This window comes from Coccinella septempunctata, chromosome 8 (assembly GCF_907165205.1).
Source record: "Coccinella septempunctata chromosome 8, icCocSept1.1, whole genome shotgun sequence".
NCBI lineage: Eukaryota > Metazoa > Arthropoda > Insecta > Coleoptera > Coccinellidae > Coccinella > Coccinella septempunctata.
In genome coordinates this window covers 18113815-18136402 of record NC_058196.1, presented here as the reverse complement: position 1 = coordinate 18136402, position 22588 = coordinate 18113815, and the positions used below count along the sequence as shown (strand labels likewise).

Here is a 22588-nt window from a genome sequence, read left to right as displayed (position 1 = left end):
GTTAGCAGTTAAATGAGATTTTACTCAGTATCAAAACTGATTGTATCAAAGTGTCACTCCATTGGTGCAGAATAATGCAAAACTGTTTTTCAGTTTGAATCAATATAACTCATAATCTCATACATTTTAAGCGGTAATGAGTACTTCATATTGAAATTCAGATATTAACCGATACATCGAAAACAATATTCGAATCTGATCATTTTAGTCCATGAAAAATCAAGTTGAATATTTGTGTATAAATCTGCCACGCTTCCGTATATGCCTAGTGGAATGGGTCTAGTAACATCGGCAATATGTTTTTTCCCATTTCCTTTTCTCAATGTTCAATCACATATTGGAATTGCTGAATATCGATAATAATCTGATACACAACTGCTCAATTAATGATTTGTTGATAAGATATTGTAATTGAAAGGCATTATTTCCAATATGACGAAAATCCATAATAGGGAATACTCCTTCTGACGAAACTGATGTATTTTTTATGGAATATCTTTGAAACGTCACATTTTGAAATAACCATTTCAACCGTTTCCCAAAAAAAAAAATTTAAGCACTTAAAAATGAAAAATAAAAATGGGTATTTAAAATTTAAAGCGTTTCATGTGGATTGCACAAGTTGGCAACATCGACTGAAATACGCCTTGATAATAAGGGACAACAAATACATTATCTTGATGAGATAGACAAAGATGGCTGTCCATGAAATCTGCGACAAACGAGGAAGGTCGTAAAATTTTATGGGATTTTTATGGCCGGTTGCAGTTGAAGCTCGCCAGTAAGTACGCGCCTGTAGATCAACAGCTGTTATTTTATAAACAAGCTGATCGGACATTGTTCTTTTCATTGTCTTGTATGCGCTGTTGCCAAATCGTAAACTCCGCACAAAGCGATTTCAATTTCAAAACCCCATATTTGAAGGATGATTTGGAATAGTTTCCGCGGTGAATTTGAAACAATCATGAATGAAACTCATAATTATTCAGTTTAAACTTGCATATGCAGTGATAACCCAAATTGAGGAGAATTCCCCATTGTCCAACCCTAAATATCGTTTTGAATATCGAAAACTGTGATACTTTCAGGGGGTTCAAATTCTTTTTCGGGCTCGCTACCCAATATTTACTATTGGAAATGATTAACTTAGAACAGATTATACGATTTTCACAAAAATGAGTTTTCAAAGCACGACACGTGTTTCGCTATCACAATAGCATCTTCATGTGGGTAATAGCGAAACACATGTCGTGATTCAAAAAATGATTTTAGTAAAAATCTTATAATCGGTTTTAAGTTCATTATTTCTAATAGTGAATATTAGTTAACAAACACGAAAAAAAATTGCGCCTAGTCTCCCAGTTAATAATATTCATTTCGGGCAGCCCCGGGGGTCTGCCCCCCGCCTACATACGCCCCTGAATGGTTGAGTAGAAAAAGACCCAGTGTATGAGAAATAAATGATAATAATCTCACTGTGTACCGTCTTAAAGTCCAGTGAACAGTTATAATCGAATATATCGAGGACATTGATTCCCATTGAATCAATTATTGAATAATGCATCGGAAAAGGATATCCAAAGGTCAAATATGTATATTTAATACCACATTGGTAAAGGACCGGATGGGCTTAATCAGTCATGGGTTGACTGACAATCGAAATTCAGTTATACTTTCTTTCGATTTTTGCAAAATATTTGCACCTTTTCAAAATACTTCGATGATGGAAAATTCAAATTGCTATTAGCGTATTTAAGCATTCTTAGGCTTCTCAGAATATTTGCCCCAAATAAGTTCAATGTTCTAGTAATATTCTTCAATTTTTACAATTAATTTATACTTAACCATCCCATACATTTTTGGATTATTTTATAATAAATAATGAAAAATATGCTCTTTGTCCGGAGTGCTGCCGATAAACATAATGAAAAATTCAGATTCCAGGTCCGGCTATAAAAAAAAAATTGATAATTGAGTTTGGAGTCCAAACAAATTCTGTATATCAATATTTTAAAAGTTCATTCACAAATCTATAGAGAACAGAAAAGAATGAGTGGGACTAAGTATATTCGGTGTTTCCTGATAGGAACTGTCCCACTAGTTAGTCAAATCTAAATTTTTCGAAAATGAGGTGACACAAAACCTTGAAAAAATTAATTTTCCCCGATGGTACTTCTCCATCTTATATCGTCAACTTTTTGTTTATTCTTCTAATTTCTGGATCCTGAAATAAAGCAGTGTGCACGAATTGTGAAAAATTAATTTTCCCCGATGGTACTTCTCCATCTTATATCGTCAACTTTTTGTTTATTCTTCTAATTTCTGGATCCTGAAATAAAGCAGTGTGCACGAATTGTGAAATTTTGTGAATAATATACTTTAGGTTGGATGTCCCGAACCCGAATTAATGTAATTATAAACCTTTTGTGTATGTGATTTCAATTTGTATTGTGTATTAATTGTATTTAATCAATACGTGCGTCTGCATGTCCTCTATTTCATTATTGTTCTTATCGAGAAAGCAGCAAGAGAGAGTTTAGAATTGAAAAAATATTTGGAAGCGGATAAAGAAAATTGTAGTTCCAGTATGTTTTGTTTAACTCTTCAAATGTGGATTTGCTCCAATCTTTTTTGGGAATTCCATCATTTTCCAATATTGTGCAATGAACACATGTTATGATGATTTTCTTACACATACATGCAGGTTGTTTGGAATTCAGTTATTGATAATAATAATTTTGGTATCTAGTTTTTAAGGAAAATAAAATGAGTTGATGATTTTATGGAATAAACCTGGTAAAATACAATTTGTTTTGAAATTTTTTATCACCGCATTATCGAAACACATAGTTTCGAACTCAAGTTCAAGTTCTAAAGCGAAAAGATTACTTGCCGTAAAACTTTTTTTTTCGGTCTTTCCAAATTTTTAAATGAAACTTAAAAATATTGATATATGTACAGGGTGTTTTTTCGGATCCAAACCCACTCATTAATTTTGTACAGACCGAACCTGGAAACAAACTTTTTTATTATTTTCATCGACTCCACTGTGAACAGAGAAAAAACTTGCGAGACTCCAAAGAACCCCATGCCTCATGATTTCAGGGGCATTCAGCTCTACTCCAACTGCATCTATGGAGATACTATTAAATAAACCCTTCACATTTTTGTGAGGGGAGAGGCGAGACTAGCAACTCACAGGTTCTACAGCCTAACCATGAACGATACTGACAAACTGATTTTCGTGCCTAACCAGCTCCAAGCCGAACTGAAGGCTGCCGAGGTGTGGGCGTGAGATCTATCTAATCTGACAGTTACAAGAACTGGTCCGAACAGAACCTTCAGTGCTGTGCCTCCCAACAGAGGCTTGTAACTTTACTTACAAGGACCCCATTGGTCTACTGACGGATCAAAAACCGAATATGGCTCTGGAGCCAGTGTCTATAGTCACAGACCACTGACCAAGCTCAATTCCAGCGAGCTAACGGCAGCATTCCAGGCGGAAATTTTTGCCATTAAGCTTTGTCTCAATCACATGACCACGAAGGTCAATAAAAAATGTATTGGAGCAGCTGTCCTGGTCTGCACTACTCGCATAGGGCCATATCTTGGTGCCTCAAAAAAAACAAACCAACCATTGGGATTTTCTAGAACTAATCAGAGATCCATTGTGGCATCCCTCACGGGACATTGAAGACTCACAGCTCACAAAAATATTCAACATCGTCAATGAAGCACTCTGCAGGCTTTGCCTAGAAGAAGACGAAACCATTGGCGGCAGACAGAGACAGACTTGGAACCTTTGGTTCCTTCAAGTTGGATCTATAGATTATAGATTCCAGAATATATTCTGGAACGGTGTTTTTCAACCTGTGAGTAACGACCCAGGGGGTCGCAAAGCTTCTGGTGAGGAGGTTCCCGAAAGGTCAAAATAACATACTAAAAAAAATTAATAAAGTTCGGAAAGACGGATTCGTTTTTGCTATTGGGAGAATTAATTTATTTTTCCAAATTCAAGCGATTTCTTTGTGTACTTCTCATTCGTGCAATTGATGAAAATGTCAATTCGCACATAAATACTGTGTGATATAAAAAAGCGAACGTTAGGGGAGTTTTTTTACACTTGTCTAGAAAAAAGTTGAAAAACACTGTTCTAGAAGAACTCTTGAATTTTACTCCCCATGTCAATCTGACATCATTTCTTTCCTTAGGAAGATGGGATGGGAGGGAGAATATAATAGGTCTCTGAGCTTTGTGTGCCACAATAGCATTGGTCACGATAGCTAGGTTTGGTGGATCCGACCGACACGTCGAACAAACTATGACTGTTAAGGTGGAAACCTGGAAACAGACTGCTATCACGTCACGTGAGCTCACGTGTCATCATGGGAAACCACGTCACGTCAAAAAAGTGTGGTTTAAAGTTAGTCCACGTATTTTAAAGAGTTATCATCTGTCTAGAGCCACACTGATGGTACCAGTGTACTTCAACGCATGATATCACTTCAAAGGATTCCGCACGTGATATCACATGAGCTCATGTGACGTGATAGCAATCTGTTTCCGCCTTTACAGACCAAGAATTCACGACACGAACCAAGAGTTATAAAAATATAAAGGTGACTCATAAGTTATGATCAATTGAAAACAAACAGATGAAAATTAATATATCACCCTGTATCTTGGTAATGGAGAAAGCTAGACATAAAAAATATAGGGCAATTAGAGGCGCCTAGGTGTCCTCTATATAATCTGTTTGTGTGGGCATTTCCCAATGAATCACCCTGCCTGAAAAATATAAAATTTATGTGGTATGTAGTATTTCAGACATTGAAATTTTTATCTGCTGGGAATCCAGGGATAAAAGCTGTTGCCAATTTGTGCACGAGAGTTGAAATATGAATATGAGTTAAAACCTCATATTCGAAATATGAATGAAACCTGTGTCCCGGTTCCTAACTTTTCTGTTCTAATCATATTAATCTCTAATAAGGTCCAAAAATTTCACTTTTTTATATACTAACCCCGGGTTTCATAAAGCTTGATCGCGGATTCAACGCTTGATTGACAAATAGACGTCAATTTGTTTCCAATCAATAATTCGGTCATGATCATTAAGAATATCATTCTCGCATCGAATTATGATGTTCATACGTCCATTCAATTTCTCAATTGCTAGTTTTTCAATATATTCAGAAATGAAAAGGTTTCAGTGATTTCGTTTTAGAAACCGAATGAGTGTCAAATCGTTGATCGCACAATTAAAGTTTTATGAAACCCAATGTATAAGAAACATAATTCAAATTGATAATGGGTCAATTCTTTCAATCGTACCATAGAGGATTTGAAAATTCATCAATATTCTATTGCGTAGCATACTGAAAAATGCCGCGAATTTGCCACAATAGTCTATTATTCTCGAAGTCTTCGGAATATTTCAATTTTAACTATTTTAAATCATAATTGAAAATTACCCGAGCTGGCATCAAACCCAAGGACTTGAAGTTATGAGGCAGTTCTTCCACTACATCACAGATACAAATTTGAGTGATCCAACCCAATCCAATTTTCATCCGAAAATTAGGGCCACTTGATGATAGCAAGCGCACTAATAATGAAAACTCATTCAAATATAGCTCGAATAAAGTAGATCCAGAATCCGTTAAGGAAATATGAATGTTGCGAGGAACTGAGCGTAATGATTTTGGCCCAAATGTCTGTAATTTCAGAATTTTGTCCCAAAATTGGTCAAAAATGCACCCTCATTTTAAAATAATCTTTTTGTTTCAGTTTAAGTAATTATATTTTGAATTGACTGTGAGTGGAATATTTTCAGTTTTCAATTCAGGATTCCGACATCGTTCGGAACTGTAAACATTCCGCACCGTTTTTATTGCGTTTTTCAGTTCTGAAAAACGATGTCGCACCGTATAAATATAAAACATCCTGAATTGGAATATAACCGAGTTTTTGTTCGCCAGCACAGATAAGTCGAAATTAAGACGTCTTCATCGACGCAAATTTTACCGATTTTCGACAGCCGGGGCACATCTAGTTTCCGCACCCCCCCTGTGGGTATAAAATCAGGTGTCCCCCCGCAGGTCACTCACTTACGATTAATTGCCCTGAATAAGAATTATCGTTCCCTGTGACGCCGAGTTTGATTTTTCTCTGCCGTTGAGCCATTATTCTTAGAAGATTTTTTACGTTGAATTTCTTTTTTTTTTTTCACCATTCAGAATAGAATTGTTTTCCTCTACTTTTATTTGGTGATTTTCCTTTCTGTGTGCAAGTGCACGACGTGAGGACCCGTCAACGCTTTCCAGAAACCATAGGTAGGACAACACTATGTAATTATTATCTTGGAACCTCAGCATCCCCTTTTCCCGTCCTAAACCACAGTTTGAGCTCCACTCCTACTGTAAGTAAAGTACACCGCTGGCGTGGATGCTCAGGGGGTATAGAACGCACTCTGGGGTGGCTACCCGTCCTTCATCCCTCACTTCTCAACGTCCACTCCTACTGTTAGTAGAGCACCCCGCTGCCGTGGATACTCAGGGTGTGCAGAAAGCACTTTGGAGTGGCTAAACTTCCTTCATCCCTTACTTCCCAACGTCCACTCCTACTGTTAGTAAAGCACCCCGCTGGCGTGGATACTCAGGGGTTGCAGAACGCATTTTGGAGTGGCTAAACTTCCTTCATCCATTACTCCCCAACGTCTACTCCTACTGTTAGTAAAGCACCCCGCTGGCGTGGATACTCAGGGGGTGCAGAACGCACTTTGAAGTGGCTAACCTTCCTTCCTCCCTTACTTTCCAACCTTCACCTCTACTATTAGTAAAGTACCCCGCTGGCGTGGATACTCAGGGGGTGCAGAACGCACCTAGAGGTGAGCCGTCGTAAGTCTGTGCCGTCTTATTTCAACCCCTAACCTTGCTGAGTTCCGACACTTGTCCGTTAAGTGTGATATGTTACTTAACTTGAACTAAAGCACCCCAGCAAACAGTTGATAGCTTGGACTACAGCAGAGTTAATATAAGTAAAAAATACTTCCTTCAAAAACAAAAATTGATGGGAAGAAAGGTAATCAATAGTAGTTTTAGGTCGGATAGTTCTCGATTTTTTAGTCGAACAATATCGAAAAATCGATCGGTGAATATCTCCATCACTATCCAGGCCAGTACCCACTACTTCTATAGGAGAAAGAGCACGATGGTTTCAGGGTTTTCAGGCATCTGATTCTTTGTTCACAATATTTCGAAAAGAACCGACCCAATTGAATTGAAACACAGTCACTAGTTGTGAAATATCGGTGCGAACATCTCCAAAACTATTGTGTACCTCAGAAGCTCTTTGCCAGTGGTGCTCAAGTTTTATTGTATGTAAAGTATTGAGAATTTTTGTCTGAAAGCCTAGCAGTGTTGGTTGAATATCTTCCGATTTTGCCAAAAAAAAGCATGAATTTCAGGATGCATATAAAGTCTTGTTTTTCATTTCAACTACCTCAAACGCCTATTTCAAATCAAGACTCTAATTACATCAGATTTCTCGGGTATCACTGGAATTCCGCATGAGGTTGTGCGCTATACATGCATGACCCAGCCCAGCGAATCCGCGGTCCAAAATCCAAGTTCAATGATTTCACTGATACTTCAAAACAATCGTGTTACTAATGACCAGTTCTAGGGTACGTAGATTGAAGTTCCCGTTTCCAGAGCTCTCTGCAACCATGTTTCGCCATACATGATTTAATTTGCACGCGTGATCGAACAGTGGCAAGAAAAGATGCCGAAAAATTGAGGCACAACCTGTTTGAATGAGACAATAGATATTCGTCATATTATTTGAAATATTCTCTAATTTCCGAATTCAACTCGATTGAAAATTTGAAAGTTTATCTCTTTTTCAAATTTTTTCTGACTTTGCATTGAGGTCGAGATATTAACGGTGGTATCTTTTCAAATTGATTTCACAGTCACATCCACATATGTACTTCTCCTTCATTATCCTCCTCACACACAATAAATTTATTTTGTTCAATCACACACATTAATAGTATTAATAAGGACATTTACAATTTATTTTTCAGATCATATTTTTTGTTGCTATAAAACAGAAAAACTATATTCAAAATGAAAACTACTTTTCAAGGGACTGACAATTGGGACGTGACAGAAGGTCACAGTCCTTTGAAAATGTAAAAAAAATCGTTACTTGTACATACTCGGGTGTGTCAGATTTTCATACAGATGGTTAATCTCGGTGTTGTAGACGTGTTGACCCATTAATCTGACACTAATTAGGGGGGGTTTTCTTAATCTGACACTTTGAAGATGATAAAAATGCTTTTTTTTCGAATATTCCCCTGCCTGTACCTCTTAATAGTTTTTATATTCATTATGGAAGTTGTAGATAATAAAATCCTACACAACTTTTGTCTGAAGCAATTCTATATACTCTTAATCGTTCTCGAGTTAGAGGGCGATAAGGGCGAGGAGCTTAGCCACACATGCGAAAAGCCAAGATCAATGTAGAATCGCAGTCTAATCTACATTCATCCAATTTTCAAAATGGCAAGGTATTTCTATGATGACAATGTCGAAATTAGTCACGAAAATGTTAGTGTTGTCTCTGACTGAACCTTAGAATGTACCGAGAAATGTACTATGTTCCAACGAATGAATTTTCGCTTCAGCATGTATCGCTAAACACCTCGCATCGATCGCCATATATGTATCTCAAAAACGTTTGGACGTAGAAAAAATTGCTTAGGACAAAATTTGTAAAAAATGTTATACTTTATAACTTTTATAATGAATGCGAAAAAGATTTGATGCCCAGGGGAGGAGATAATTCAAAAAAACTGATTTTTGCGACCTTTATGGCCAATTTTTATTGTTTCGGCTTGCTAAACTGTCAGATTATATTTTTTCCGTTATTCTTGAATCATTAGCTTCAAAATGAGAAAACACGCCACCGCGCTCGAGAATGTACACGTGACGTTTTTTTTTTGGCAACTTTTTCGACACGCTTAAATTGTCAGATTAAGAGAATATGTACTTTTCAACATGTAATTAACCACATATATCTTAATCTGACACGCTCGAGTATGTACAATGATCGTTTTTTTTTTACTATTCTTACATTCTGTCCTAGACAATACCCCCTATATACAGGTCTAATTTTTGTAAGGGGTATTCTACAGGGTCCAAGGTATGTCCTCTTATATTAATCCGACACGCTCGAGTAAATCCCGAATTTCCCTTTTCGGCTCCCCAACTATAGAGTATTCCATTTGATAAAAGTGAGGAAACTATTAATCTTCAAAATTTGGCAACACCGCCTTCGAGCTTTTGACAACTTTCTGTTTGTATTAAGATCTCCAAGTTAGATATTCCAAATTTTTTGGCACAAAGAGCAATGAAGCTATACAGGGTGAGTATTTGACTCGTACAAATATTTCAACAGTATATTCTTGAGGTCAAAAGAAACACTCTTTCCCCTTACCATTTCTTCCGAATCGGCTTGGTTTGAAAGAACCATAAAAAAAATTATTTTCAGTTCTACCTCACAAACGGATTTATCGAATGAAATAAATATTAAACATAGTTTTTCATTTATTTGATCAACTATCTCCGAACACAAGATATCACCCACGTCTTCTAGTTTTCTCATTACGTACCATAAAAATACCAACAATTCAAAGAGCACAATTCGAAGTTTTCGAGTAATTTGATATTCAAAAATAAAAATATCTGTGAAATTCGAAAAATTGGGTACCGATCTTTAAAAGATCCTCAGATGTGTAGTGTCATAGATTTAGCTTGTTATTCTGAAGGGAATTGCGTTTTTCCAAGAGTGGCATAGCACATTATAAAAACTTTAAATGGCTTCATCTTTTTATAAGGGCCGAATCGGAAAAAATTATAGAAAAAATTGTTTCTTGTGACCACAAGAATCTACTGATGAAATATTTGTAAGGGTCAAAGACTCACCCTGTATAGAGGTAAACTACACTAATAGCTCTTCAAACGTTGGACCATCTCTTCAGAACATTATCAATAAATCCAAAACGAATATCATGAGTCCCATGAAACCATATATCTATACTGTATTCACATTTATTTTAGCAGTCGGTTGGCCATGAAATAATTTTCTCAAGTTTTTGTAACTAGAACGGAGTAAGGTTGGCACTCATGAAATGTCGTTAATGTGATAACGCCACAACTAATAACAATTTTTATTACGAAAATGCCGAAAGTGATTGAAAAAAGAGACAGGATTTCAGGAAGTGCTATTTAAAATTCAGGTCCGCTCATTCAAATAGTTATACCCTAATATTCTGAAATCCACAATACGTCAGACGGTAGCGAACATATTCAATGTAAGAGAATTTATATAATGTTTCATCTAAATCTAAACGACTTATATTTCAGCTGAATATTTCCACAATCAGAAAGAATGTGAATGAAGAGGATGACAAAGAATTTCCTTCTATTGGGAGACCCAGAAAAGTGGTGGCATTTGAGAATTTTATGTTTGAGTGAATGCGAAAAGTTTACTACAGGATTTTCGATGAATGTTATCGTAGAATAAGTTCCCGAAAATTGATTTTTCTATTTTTCATTTGACTTGTCCTATGCATTGTAAATGTCTTAAGGTACCAATATATACCTAATTATTATTATTATATCAATGCATTAAGATGAACACCCACAAATACGCGCCAGTTGTCCTGTTAATTGTTTATTCATGTGAAATTTTTGTTCAAAGGTGAAGTTCATCTTGACTTGAAACTTCCTTTAATTCCTTTTACTTATATTGATGCAAGATGATTTTTGTTGAAGAATTTAACATTCTTTTGAATATCTACCCATTCCCAACCACTGCAACATATGCATTTCATCTTCGGGTTAATATTTTTGAAATCTACAACTGATGTAATGTATTCAAACTTTAGCCATAGAAGATAACGAACATTAACTCTCCTCAAGCTAGTGTATATTATGATATTATACTGATCTCTCGTATTTTCCATGCAAATAACTGGATTTGGTATGCCTTCAATCAGTTTGTATAAACTTCAATTATGTTCGTCGCATATTTTCCGAAGAGATTCGACTTTGTGATAAAATAAGTAATAACAGAAACTTTTACGTAGAACGGGCAACATAGCGTTGATTTAAAACCCAAAAATGTTTTGACAAGCGGCATAACCCCACATTTTCGTACTATACTGAGTGAAATGTGTCAAAGTTCCATGGCCAACCGACTGCTAAAATAAAAGTGAATGGAGTATATGTACATTCGTCTTCAGTTCTAATAAAATTTCGAATTGAATAAAAAGTGTACCCTTCGAAAAATTAACATAACTCTGCATTATAAACTGTATGTAGGTTAACTGTTCAATTTGAATTGAAGAAGGATTTATGCAGAAAAATTTTGATTTGATAAAGTTTTGCTATAATATATGGAGAGTCTGTAGTCTGTGTCTCAAAACTTGTTTTCCAAGAAAAAATATTTCCTCTATAAGATAAATGGATTTCGAGTAGAATACTCATTTGATTTGAAAGAGAAGACTGGACGGAAGGTTTGTCTAGTTTTAATAATGAATCGAGGACGGACAAAGTGCAACAAGTTTTTTTAATCCAAATTCTAGAATAATTCGCTGAAAACGATCTTAAAAAGATCATGGACCATCATTGCGGAAATGCAATCATTTAGTTATTATCCGTCAGGGGCGTCAGGTAAATCCAGATATAAAAAAAGAACGAAACTAATGGACGACCTTTGACCGTATAGATAATGAATAAACTATGGCAAGCATAAGAGAGTTATCGAAAAATCCGTACGATATCGAGCATCGCAACCTTGGGAGCGGATAGAAATGCCTAAGGTGAACAAAAACGTTTCGGAATCACTCGTTTGGAAAATGATTTAACGATTTCGAAATATGCATATCTCTACGATTATTAAGTAATCGTTTGTTCAAAATTCTGGTCTCATGGATAAGGTATTCGAATAAAATACGAGGGTTCGGTTAGTATTTGAAAATTTTGATGAAAATTACTGACAGTACAAATAATAAACTTTCCACCGATGAAACGATAATCAATTATGTTCTATTCACAAAAACTTTTCCTTTTTACCCACCGTGCAAGATAGCCAAGTAGAATAAGCAATAAATTATGAAGAAATTGCGATCAAAGTATTTATTGATAGAATGGCTTCAGATATACCCCATTCACTTTTATTTTAGCACTCGGTTGGCCATGTAAATTTGACACATTTCAGTCTGTATAGTACGAAAATGTTGGGTTATGACGCTTGTCAAAACATTTTTGGGTTTTAAATCAGCGCTATGTTGTTACGTATTTCATCACAATGTCAAATCACTTCGGAAAATATGAAGTCGCAAATATGTGACGAACATAATTCAAGTTTATACAAACTGATTGAAGGCATACCAAAACTAGTTATTTGCATGGAAAATACAAGAGATCAGTTTTTAAATATATTTATTATTATTATTATTAAGAATATACACAAGAGTTGAGATTGTAATCTATAAACTCATATAAAAAATAAAATTAATACGAGTTGACATTGTGGAAAAGAAAAACAAGAGATGAATGAAATGTACACAACACACATACAATTTCACAGTAGTCTCACGAAGAAACACTGGCGAACCATCTATCCATAGCACTCTTGAAGCCATTCACAGAGCGGGCGTTCACTGCTGCTGTGGAATCCTGCTATTCCAGGAATTAAAAACCCCGTTAGGGAGGAAGAACTCTCTGCTGGTGGACCGGAACCTCTCCTTCGTCAGCTTGAAGTTGTGGCCACGCAGACGAGAGTCAGCATTAAGGCAAAAGAGATGGGACACATCAACGTTGAACAAGCCGTGAAGGGCTCTATAAGTTGTTATCAGGTCACCCCTCAGACGACGGTTAGCAAATGGAGTGAGGTGCATTAAAGATTAAAGATATTTTTGCTGTGGAAGAAAATTGACTCATAATATGCACTAACTTGAAGGGAGTTAATGTTCGTTATCTTCTTTGGCTAAAGATGAATACGTTGCATCAGTTGTAGATTTTAATAATATCAACCTGAAGATTAAATTTGGTAGTTTTAAATTTCCGATTGCAAGTGCCCATACCGAAACCATAGGTAAGACGACACTCCTTTTTTTTAACTTCAGCCTCCCTTTCTACCCTTCCTATACCACAGTTTAAGCTCCACTAATACTGCTAGTAAAGCACCCCGCTGGAGTGGATACTCAGGTGGTGCAGAACGCACTTTAGAGTGGCAAAAACTTCCTTCATATCTTACTCGCCAACGTCCACTCCTACTGCTAGTAAAGCATCCCGCTGGCGTGGATACTCAGGGGGTGCAGAACGCACTATGGAATGGCTAATCTTCTTTCCTCCCTTGTTTTCCAACGCTCACCTCTGCTGTTATTAAAGCACCCCGCTGGCGTGGATACTCAGGGGGTGCAGAACGCACCTGGGGGGTGAGCTGTCGTGAGTCTGTGCCGTCTTGTTTCATCCCTTAGCCCGGCTGAGGTCCGATACTTGTCCGTTAGGTGTGCGTCTTGGGTTCTGGCTGGCGAACACGTAAATCCCGTATCACGTTTGAGATCGGATCCCCTGTTTCATTCCGCCCGTTTTGCTCTGTAAATTCACTAATATTGTCATTTGTATCTAATTCCGAGATAAACCTGTTTCAAGTGTATGAAGTAGACTGTTTCCGTTTAACCCATTATATCGAGTGTTTCACTGTACGGATTATGTAATAGTGCCATTTGTGTTTCCTTGTACGAATCGACAAATATAATTTGTATACGTTGATTTTGACTTTCACTGTTTGTCGCTAACACCCCAGACATCGCGGAACCTTGTCTTCGGCTCGTAGCTACCAGCTGGCGCTCGAGTACCCCGAGAAAAAGGCGTTACAAGCTTCTTTTTAGGTTTATGTCCACTCCGGAAAAACTCTCGAGCAGGAGATTAACAATAGTGTACACTTGGTGCTTGTCCCAGCGGCAGCCCTTGTCACAGATGTAGAGGAGTGAGATCTGTGATGACCTCAAGTGCTCTAGTTGGGCACGTTCTCATAGCTCCATTGATTCGCGCACAGGCAAGCCCTTGTACCTTGTCGAGTATTTTTCTCGTGTTCGTCAGCTCTGCTTCAGCAAACCAGACTACTGCTATATAGTTTGTAGGTCTCACAATCATGACATACATCCATCGCAGTATTTTAGGGTTACAGCCCTTAGTCTTAAGGGATAGATTTCTGCACGCCATCAACGCTCCTATCGCACTACTAGCAGTATTTCTAGCATGCTTATTCCTGAACTGAACACTAAAACGGTGAAGACCCTTCTCAAGAGGAAATGCAAATGAACCGTTTCAACGGAATTTTTTGATTCTCATTAAGGAGAAGGAGACCTTGAAATTGTTTTAAAACATTGTATGAATATAGATAAAAGCTAGGTTGTGCCTTTGGCCTTGAAATTCAATGAAGTATTATGGCCCGAAAGTTGAAACGTTCGAGAACCCCTGCTCTGCACGATATCAAAAGGAATGAATTCTTGTCGTAGGCTCTTGCTACAGCTGAACTTTTCGGTATATAATTTCGTGAGCGACGAGTTGCAGAGGCGATGGGGGAAAATCAACTAATTTATAGGGTTCGGAAAATTGTCTACTTGTCAAAACCGCAGCGACTCGCCGGTCGCGAAAAAATCAAATGAAAGTCGAATATGCAGACCGTACCAAGAAACTCCCTAAACCCTGGAGTCAGATAGGAAAAGACGAAAAAAAACCTATAGATTACACAGGCCAACACACATTTTGGTGCCTGCGATTTTTTAACTGTTTCTGAGTAATTTTTGGATGCAGAATGTAAAAAAGTTCTCAGATTTTGTCTATCAGATCTAGTTTTTGAGATTTTTTTAAAAAATTGTGTATATAATTTACGTTATAACTATTATAATATATAATATTACTATTGACAGTTGAAAAACACAAAGACACATGGATTTAAGTATTTATTGCAAAAACTTAATTTACATAATTACATTAGTCACTAATCACATAAAAATTTTCTTTTATACGATTTTCTAGAATGGAGTTTACTAGGGCAGTCTCGCTGAAGGCTCCAGCAGTAGTCCGCCATCATGTGGCTATCCCATCGTCCTTGATAACGATCTTCCATAGTTTTAATATCCTGATGGAAACTTTACCCCTGTTCTTCACTACAATCACCTAAGTTTTCTGGAAAACGATCTAGGTGGCTGTGGAGGTAGTGAACTTTTATACTCATGTTACAGCCGAGAATATTAAAATTTGAAAGCATAGTTTCCACTAATACTACGTAATTCTCTGCTTTATGATTGTCAAGAAAATTTTGTACTACTTGAACAAATGAACTCCAAGCGTTAGATTCAGTCTCGTTCATTGATGTGGTGAATTGTGGATCTTTAACAAGTTGCCTTATTTGAGGACCATCAAATATACCAGCTTTTAGTTTTTCCGTGCTAATGCCAGGAAATTTACGTGACAAATACCCAAAACAATTTCCATCTCGATTTAAAGCCTTCACAAATTGCTTCATTAGGCCTAGCTCGATATGCAAGGGCGGAAGTAACATTTTTTCTCTTGGAACCAAAGGTTCGTTGATCACGTTTTGTATTTCTTGAATCATGACATCTGTTGAAGGCCAATTTTTGTTAACCCAGTGCTCATTTTTAGCTCTGCTGTCCCAAAGGCACAAAAAACAAGGATATTTTGTATAACCACTCTGCTGTCCAAGGAGGAAGTTAATCATTTTTAAATCAACACAAATTGACGACTGATGTTCTTCGTATTTAATTTTTCTCAAAACTAATGCTATTGTTTCATATTCTTCCTTCATGGTACTAGATAGTAGAATGACCAATAGGAATTGAGCCATATTTGTTACCTTTATGTTTTATGTTTAATTTAATGTTTATTTGTTGTCCTTTATCAGAAAAAAATATACCATTTAACCTGTAACGTGTATCTCAGAAACTAGAGCTGATAGAAAAAATCTAGTGGCATTTTTGGAATCAGCACATTGAAAACATCTAAAATCAGATGTTAGATTTCCGGCACCAATTTTTTTTTTCATTTTGTTGGCCTTTGTTATTATTGATATTTTTTACTTTACCAAAAGAGAGAATTCACGTCACTTTGACGATATACTAACAAAAGTGAGGTTGGCACCGATCATGGACTGGAGTGTTTTTTGCCTAGGTATTCATGAAATTCATTTCATTAGGATTCAAGGCAAATCGGTCAGAAAAGATGTATCCCCTGGCCTACTAGTTATTATTATTAAATCTTAACCCTTAGTCCCTAGTCTTGTTGCACTGCCTGCACCTCAACCTTTGCTTAGGATAAGGATCTCTTGGAATTGATCACCAACTGGGGAGCGTGCTCATAATTAGTTTTTTCCGGTGTCTTGAATTATTTCCATAATAACAATTTCCAGTGATTTATTCAACAATTCACTAAATGATTGGAGCGAATGCAATTGACCCTCTTTTGATTTCAGTCTATCGCGTTCTCACGCCCAATTTGTTTTTTTACGAATTCCCATATTTATATTATCATACACGCATTCATAAAAAGAGAAGTAAATTCCACAAATAGTAACAATCCTCCGGATATTCATCTTTATTGATCAGTCATGCATGAATAAAGGAATATCCAACTTTACGTCAGCACTGTTTTTTCCTGGGAATTTAAAGAGATAATTTCGTACGAAGATTTCATCCAAACAACCTGAAAGATTGCAGGCTAGTTTGACAAGTTCCATAAAAAAGGTAATCACCTTTCACGACTTCCAAAAATCTCAAAACTACCGAGCATATGGCAAACATGGCTCCAGCGCTGCCCTTGAAGTTTTTGCCACTACTATTGATTTAATGCTTCAGTTTAGTTAGTTTAGTATATTTCCTATTGTAATCCAATGTGAGGCAGATAAACCTTTATCACAATGTTTGTCGAGGGTTCATGGCATTTTCGAGTCCATATTACGAGAAAATTTTTATGTACTATGCTCTAGTTTACAAACACAACACAAGTGAGATCTCTGATTGTTCCTGTTGAAGACAAACTGGCTCTCCCCATATGGAAAATTGCCCACTAACAAGCACTTTGTGAGAAAACTCGTACTTCGAAGACAACAAAAACTATTATTAATAAAAATCTATTTCTCTACTAGTAACTTAGAATCCCGTATTTTCAATTCTTCTTAGAATTTTTCAGAATAATATTCGTTTCAATACCAGTTTTCTGGAAATATCTTCCAAAATAAGTTATTAAAGATAAAAGTAAATGAGGATGATGAGGATGTGACTGTGAAATCAAGAAGACTTCAGAATTGCCCGTGTGCAGTAACAAGAAAAGTAATGGAAAATTCTGTAGTTCTAAAATTTGCGACGTTTTTTCGAATATTTGTTTGGGTTAGAACGAGGGCTAGACTGGAAGTATAAATACAATAATTTGACCTTGGGGTACGCGAGTTATAAAACCTATTAGGTTTGTTCACACCGGTTGTGAACTGTACAGAGCAAGCGCAAATGGATTTTCGCTACCCTAAAATGGAATTGCGCTTGCTCTGTACAGTTCACAACCGGTGTGAACCACTCCACGAACAAGGAACAAGCCTCGGAACAAGCCTAATAGTACCACGTAGTACACAGCTCACCCTCCTCTGACCATCGGAACATCGAAACCGCTCTTGATTCCATTAAAAGCAAAATTTAATGGTCCACAACGTCTTCATCATTATTAGGTCATTTTAGAAGACACTTTCAGAAAACAAGTGTTAAAATAATTCCCAAATTTGTTAAACTTTGAGGACCAGTACAATAAAAGTGGTTAGTCAGAAATGACGCAAAATTTAACGCTCTGCTTATTTCATATCAACAATTTTTTTTTAATTTTCGATCACACGGTAGATATGTTCGAAACACTGCCAAAGCACCCTTATAATCTTCAGTTAAACTGATAGAGGATGGGGCGCATAAGACCTAAACTGAATTTTACATTTATTCATTAATTTTGATTTCCTACATATTTTCGACAATCTGTATCTCAAAATGGGTGTTTCCAAACTTTTCATCTCAACATGAAGAAAAAGTATTAATGAGTAATTTCATCTGACTCACTGCGTATAAATGTTAGAAAGTACCTCGGAAGTTCAATGACCAGTCAATGGTGAAAAGAATTGTCTTAGAATTTTGGTTGAATTTTTTTTGGTTCATGAATTATGACTATCTGGTTGTTTTAAAATAATTAAGAGATCGATAGGCGTCTCTCTTTTCTTTTCGTTTATAGGGAGAATGGCTCGGAACAAAATACATAACTCCCACTATTTTCTTAAACCTGTTTTTTTACCTTTAATTTCTAGCCTTGACAACATCACCGCGAAAGATTATTCAACAAAAAAGAAATTTGAAAAATACGCTCATCACAATTCGCGGAATTTATTTTTCAACGTTTTCTGAAATCTATAACAAAAATTGTCTGCTTTTCTTCGGTAGAAAGTTCTCCGTTTAGTAGCTCTGACGATGGCAAATTGGCTAGTTCAATTCAGATCGTAACACTTGTTGATAATGTTAATATTCATCAGCAGGACGGTTTTTTATTACAAAAATTAATATTTTCAATATTTCAGGGTGGACTATATGAAATTATGACGATAAGCTGCATCCCGAACAGAACTTAACATAGTGAGAAATATGGTTATAGTTATTAAAGCAACAGGAAACACTTTTTCTTTTTTTCTATAAAAATTAATGATGCAATCTATCATTCAATATTATCCAAAATTCATTCCTCATTTTGCTATACCAATTATAATAATTTGAGTTTTATGCATTTATACATGATCGGTTGCAAAAGTTATTTTGATGATTTATTTTCTACTACCCAATACATAAGGCAAGATCAACAGCTGTAGGTAATTTTAAATCGCAATAATTAGGAGTTTCCACTTATATCTGTAAAGGATTTCCCTTCTGGATATAGGTTTAAAAAACTTTCATTCCAAAATAGGAAAGTGACAGTTTAGCTTCGATGAAAGAAAATATTGCTATAAAATATTCAACAATTGTTCCACTTTCTTTCAGTAATATACAATATACCTACATATAAGATGACACCTCTTCCAAGTAACGAAAGTTAAACAAATTCAACAGAGGAGCTATGAAGAGCATCAATACTTTCAATATTATTTTCCCGATAATTACGCAGCTATAAGGAAATGTTTAAAGAATTCTAATTAATTTGTATCCCTTTTACCTACTATGAAAATCTATATTATTACATAGGTAACACAAAAAGGTAAATGCTAAGCTAATGTTCCGAACAGATTTCCTCAGAAAAATAAAAAAATTACTTACCTCAAATATCATAAGCAGTATCCTAACATATAATCTCCTCACCCCAATCGACTTCCCAATTGCTGCTAAAAATATTATACACAACAAAGTCGTTAAGAAAGGAGTGATTAATACTGAAACTAAAAAGGAAAGGGTTGAAAGGATCCACATTTCCTTAGTCTTTCTGGGCCAAATTTCACCGAAAAATACAACACATCACTAGCGGAAACGTTTCGAAGTTTTCCACTTTCTAAAGTGTGTTCGAATTTCAAAAGCCGAGTGCACTTATCTGTGAATTACTTGGCGATATATCTTATCTTGAAATAAATAATTTCAATTGAACAAATCGTTATCTGTCTTTTCATCGGCAAAATTAAGAATTTAACACTGAACAATTCGAAGAGATTTAGTTGCCTAGCTGATAGAACTATTAGAAGATCGCTGTCTGTTGTTAAGAATGTTGACGCATCTGTCAGATTTATAGGTTACATGCTACGCCACAGAAGATGAGTGAATCAGTTACGCATAGAATATTTCGACAATAATGTTTGTGAGAAAGATTAATACCAAAACCAAAGACCCAAAGAGGAGGTTAATCTTTCCTATTACGCGAATCTTCGCAAACTCAGAATTAGGGATGGCTAAGCGTACGCGGAACTGATACTTTGGAACAGGTCCGGCTGGTCGGACTAATGGAACTGATCCTTACTGACAATTTAATCAGGTACGAGTACCAGTCCATTCGGTTCGGATCGCGACCCCCAGTGTCAGTTCGCTGTATCGCTGTACGCGTACGCTCTACTTTGATTTGAATCGAGTCGAGAACGAGCAACGAAAACAGATTCTGGAGTTACGGACTGGAGGACTCGAGACAGAGAATGGACCAGCCGACTAGTTGTTCGACTTGTTCGAGTTCGGATTGTCGGATTATGAATTGGATCGCGGAGTAGACAACTGACGTTAGAGTTTTGGAATAGACTAGCCAATTTCAATATGTCCGGACTAGAAACTGGACTGGAACTGATCTTTGGACTAGTTATATCTCTGGACCGGATCAGGTCGGAACTGATCCATGAAATTGTTTGGATCAGCCATCCCTACTCAGAATGATCTTTTGCAAAAGTAATTTGAAATCAGGTTGGCCTGTAATATAATTTAACGAAGCATATCCCCATCATAGATTATTCTTTCATGTGTCAAAATCAAATGATTAACCCGGAGACAGGTTGTCTCTGGATTAACCTAACTTGTTACGTTTGTCTATGACAGAGAATCTGTGAAGGACTTGCAATCTTCACTTAAAAATTTATCACAAACCAAGGTGCTGAGAGCCCCCAATTTGAAAATATTGAAAATTTTCAAAACGTGAATTATGTCCCTTCCACCACCAGTTCAGGTAGCTCCATTAATCAAGGTACGAAAACTCAAAATGGGTTAACTTGATTATGTAATTGTGATGGGCATGAGAACATTCTATTTCTACTTTCAACGTTTATTGTATAACATTATCATTTTTCATTGTTGGATTAGCACGAGTAATTTTTCAGTTTGCAAGATGGAGCTTACTTTCTGTTGGTGTTGTTTATGGAGCTTTCCATCAAAGAAGGTTCTCTAAAAAGGAAGCCCGGCTCAGGGAAATCGAAGAACAACATAGAGAAGCTAGGGAGGCTCAATTGCTTATTGAGAATAAGGCACGACAGGAGAAAGAAATGAAAGAATTAGAGGCCCTTATGAATCCCAAGGCAGTCGCTTGAAGTACTCAGTTCAATACCAGTAGAAAATGAAGTCTAAATAAGTGTTCCAAATAGTTTAATGTGTTACAATAAACATTTGATATCCACAAAATAAATAGGTTCAACTATTACCAATTGATTCAAGCACCACAGCGCATGATATAAATATCACGTGCACCTTCTATTTACTCTTCTAATTGTTAAAGTGCCCATAGTTTTGTTTCAATGATCACAAAAACGGATTTCATGAAACATTTTGAATTGAAAGGGAGTGAGTTAGCACAAAAACTCTCATAAACTTTTTCATATGGCATTATCGGCAGATACATAACGACCCTTTTCCAATCGATTATGTAATTTTGAACTTGAAGAACATGATTTTCCTATCAAATCATGATAGTCCATTCATTAACGAACTCTTTATTCTGAAACCAGAGGCGTAGCTACCGCTGTATTAATGATATAGAGTCCTATGTCTCTAGAAGCCCCAACAACAACATAAGAAAAAACAGAATTTTTTCAAATGTTATGTAACTATCACTTTGTTGTTTGGATATACAGGATGTCCGGATTCAAAATTGATATATTTCAGAAGAAAAATTCATTTTCCATCAACTTACGTCCTAAAATGCATTGTCCTCAACAAGATGCAGGTAAATCCTTCTTAGACCTACATTTGCCTTTTTAAGTGGTGATAATATAAAATGTAGATCCACATTGAAAGCAGATCAGAAGTAGATTTATAACACTGGCTTCAACTGAGGATTTAGAAGCGCCGCAACTTTTGCAGATACGCAAACATCCGATTTTTTTTTAAATCTAAGCAGGCACATAACAAGCGCGTATAAGCTCCGAAGACGCTCACGCTTGTTAACAAGGCCTCCAAAATCCAGTAAATTTACGACAGTTTTTTCAATATTTGGCAAATTCGAATGAAATTTAATACATTACAGTTTTTGGATAAGATTTACTATATCTTGAGAACAAAAAAGCGTAAAGATGACTGCACATTGACAAAAAGAGTAGCATTTTTTACAGAAGGTTGCAAGAAATGGTGGGAGATTGTGATATAGAAAAAAAATGCTTTTTATATAACTTTCACACTGCTTGATATATTTTTATAAAATTTGAGACATAGGTTTTGAGCGTCAAGGAGTACTTTTTGCATAATATCATTTCTTTTTTATTCTACCAGTGGCGTCCGTACTGCAGCGAGACTGAATATTTTCAGATAAAAAAATGATACGCCACTGGTTTTTCTGACAACAAAAATTAATATTTAAATCCTTATTCAATTTGGAGCAAATTCGGTCTCTTGACTTTTTGCTGTTTGAGGCACCGTTTCCGGTTAAAAAAATAAAACACATTCTCATGCATGAAAAAATCGCCAAAATTTGATATAGCAAAAATAGTCTTATTATTATTAGGTACCTACCATATC

At 36.1% G+C, this 22588-nt stretch overlaps 2 protein-coding genes across 4 annotated transcripts in view; one reads left to right on the top strand and one right to left on the bottom strand.

Moving 5' to 3' along the window:
* LOC123318560 (glycerol-3-phosphate acyltransferase 3) overlaps nucleotides 1-19872 on the bottom strand; it is a 39557-nt gene extending 19685 nt beyond the window's left edge. For all 3 annotated transcript variants that reach the window (XM_044905228.1, XM_044905229.1, XM_044905230.1), the window contains exon 1: nucleotides 19436-19872. In XM_044905228.1, the coding sequence (XP_044761163.1) occupies nucleotides 19436-19585 (150 nt within the window). In that variant the 5' untranslated portion in view covers nucleotides 19586-19872. The remainder of the gene's footprint in view (nucleotides 1-19435) is intronic.
* A 784-nt stretch (nucleotides 19873-20656) lies between these two features.
* Nucleotides 20657-21278, top strand: LOC123318559 (ATP synthase subunit e, mitochondrial). The gene is made up of 2 exons (XM_044905227.1): nucleotides 20657-20828; nucleotides 20962-21278. The coding sequence occupies exons 1-2, from the start codon at nucleotides 20787-20789 to the stop codon at nucleotides 21166-21168; spliced, it is 249 nt and encodes an 82-aa protein (XP_044761162.1). The 5' UTR covers nucleotides 20657-20786; the 3' UTR covers nucleotides 21169-21278.
* The last annotated feature ends 1310 nt before the right edge of the window (nucleotides 21279-22588 follow it).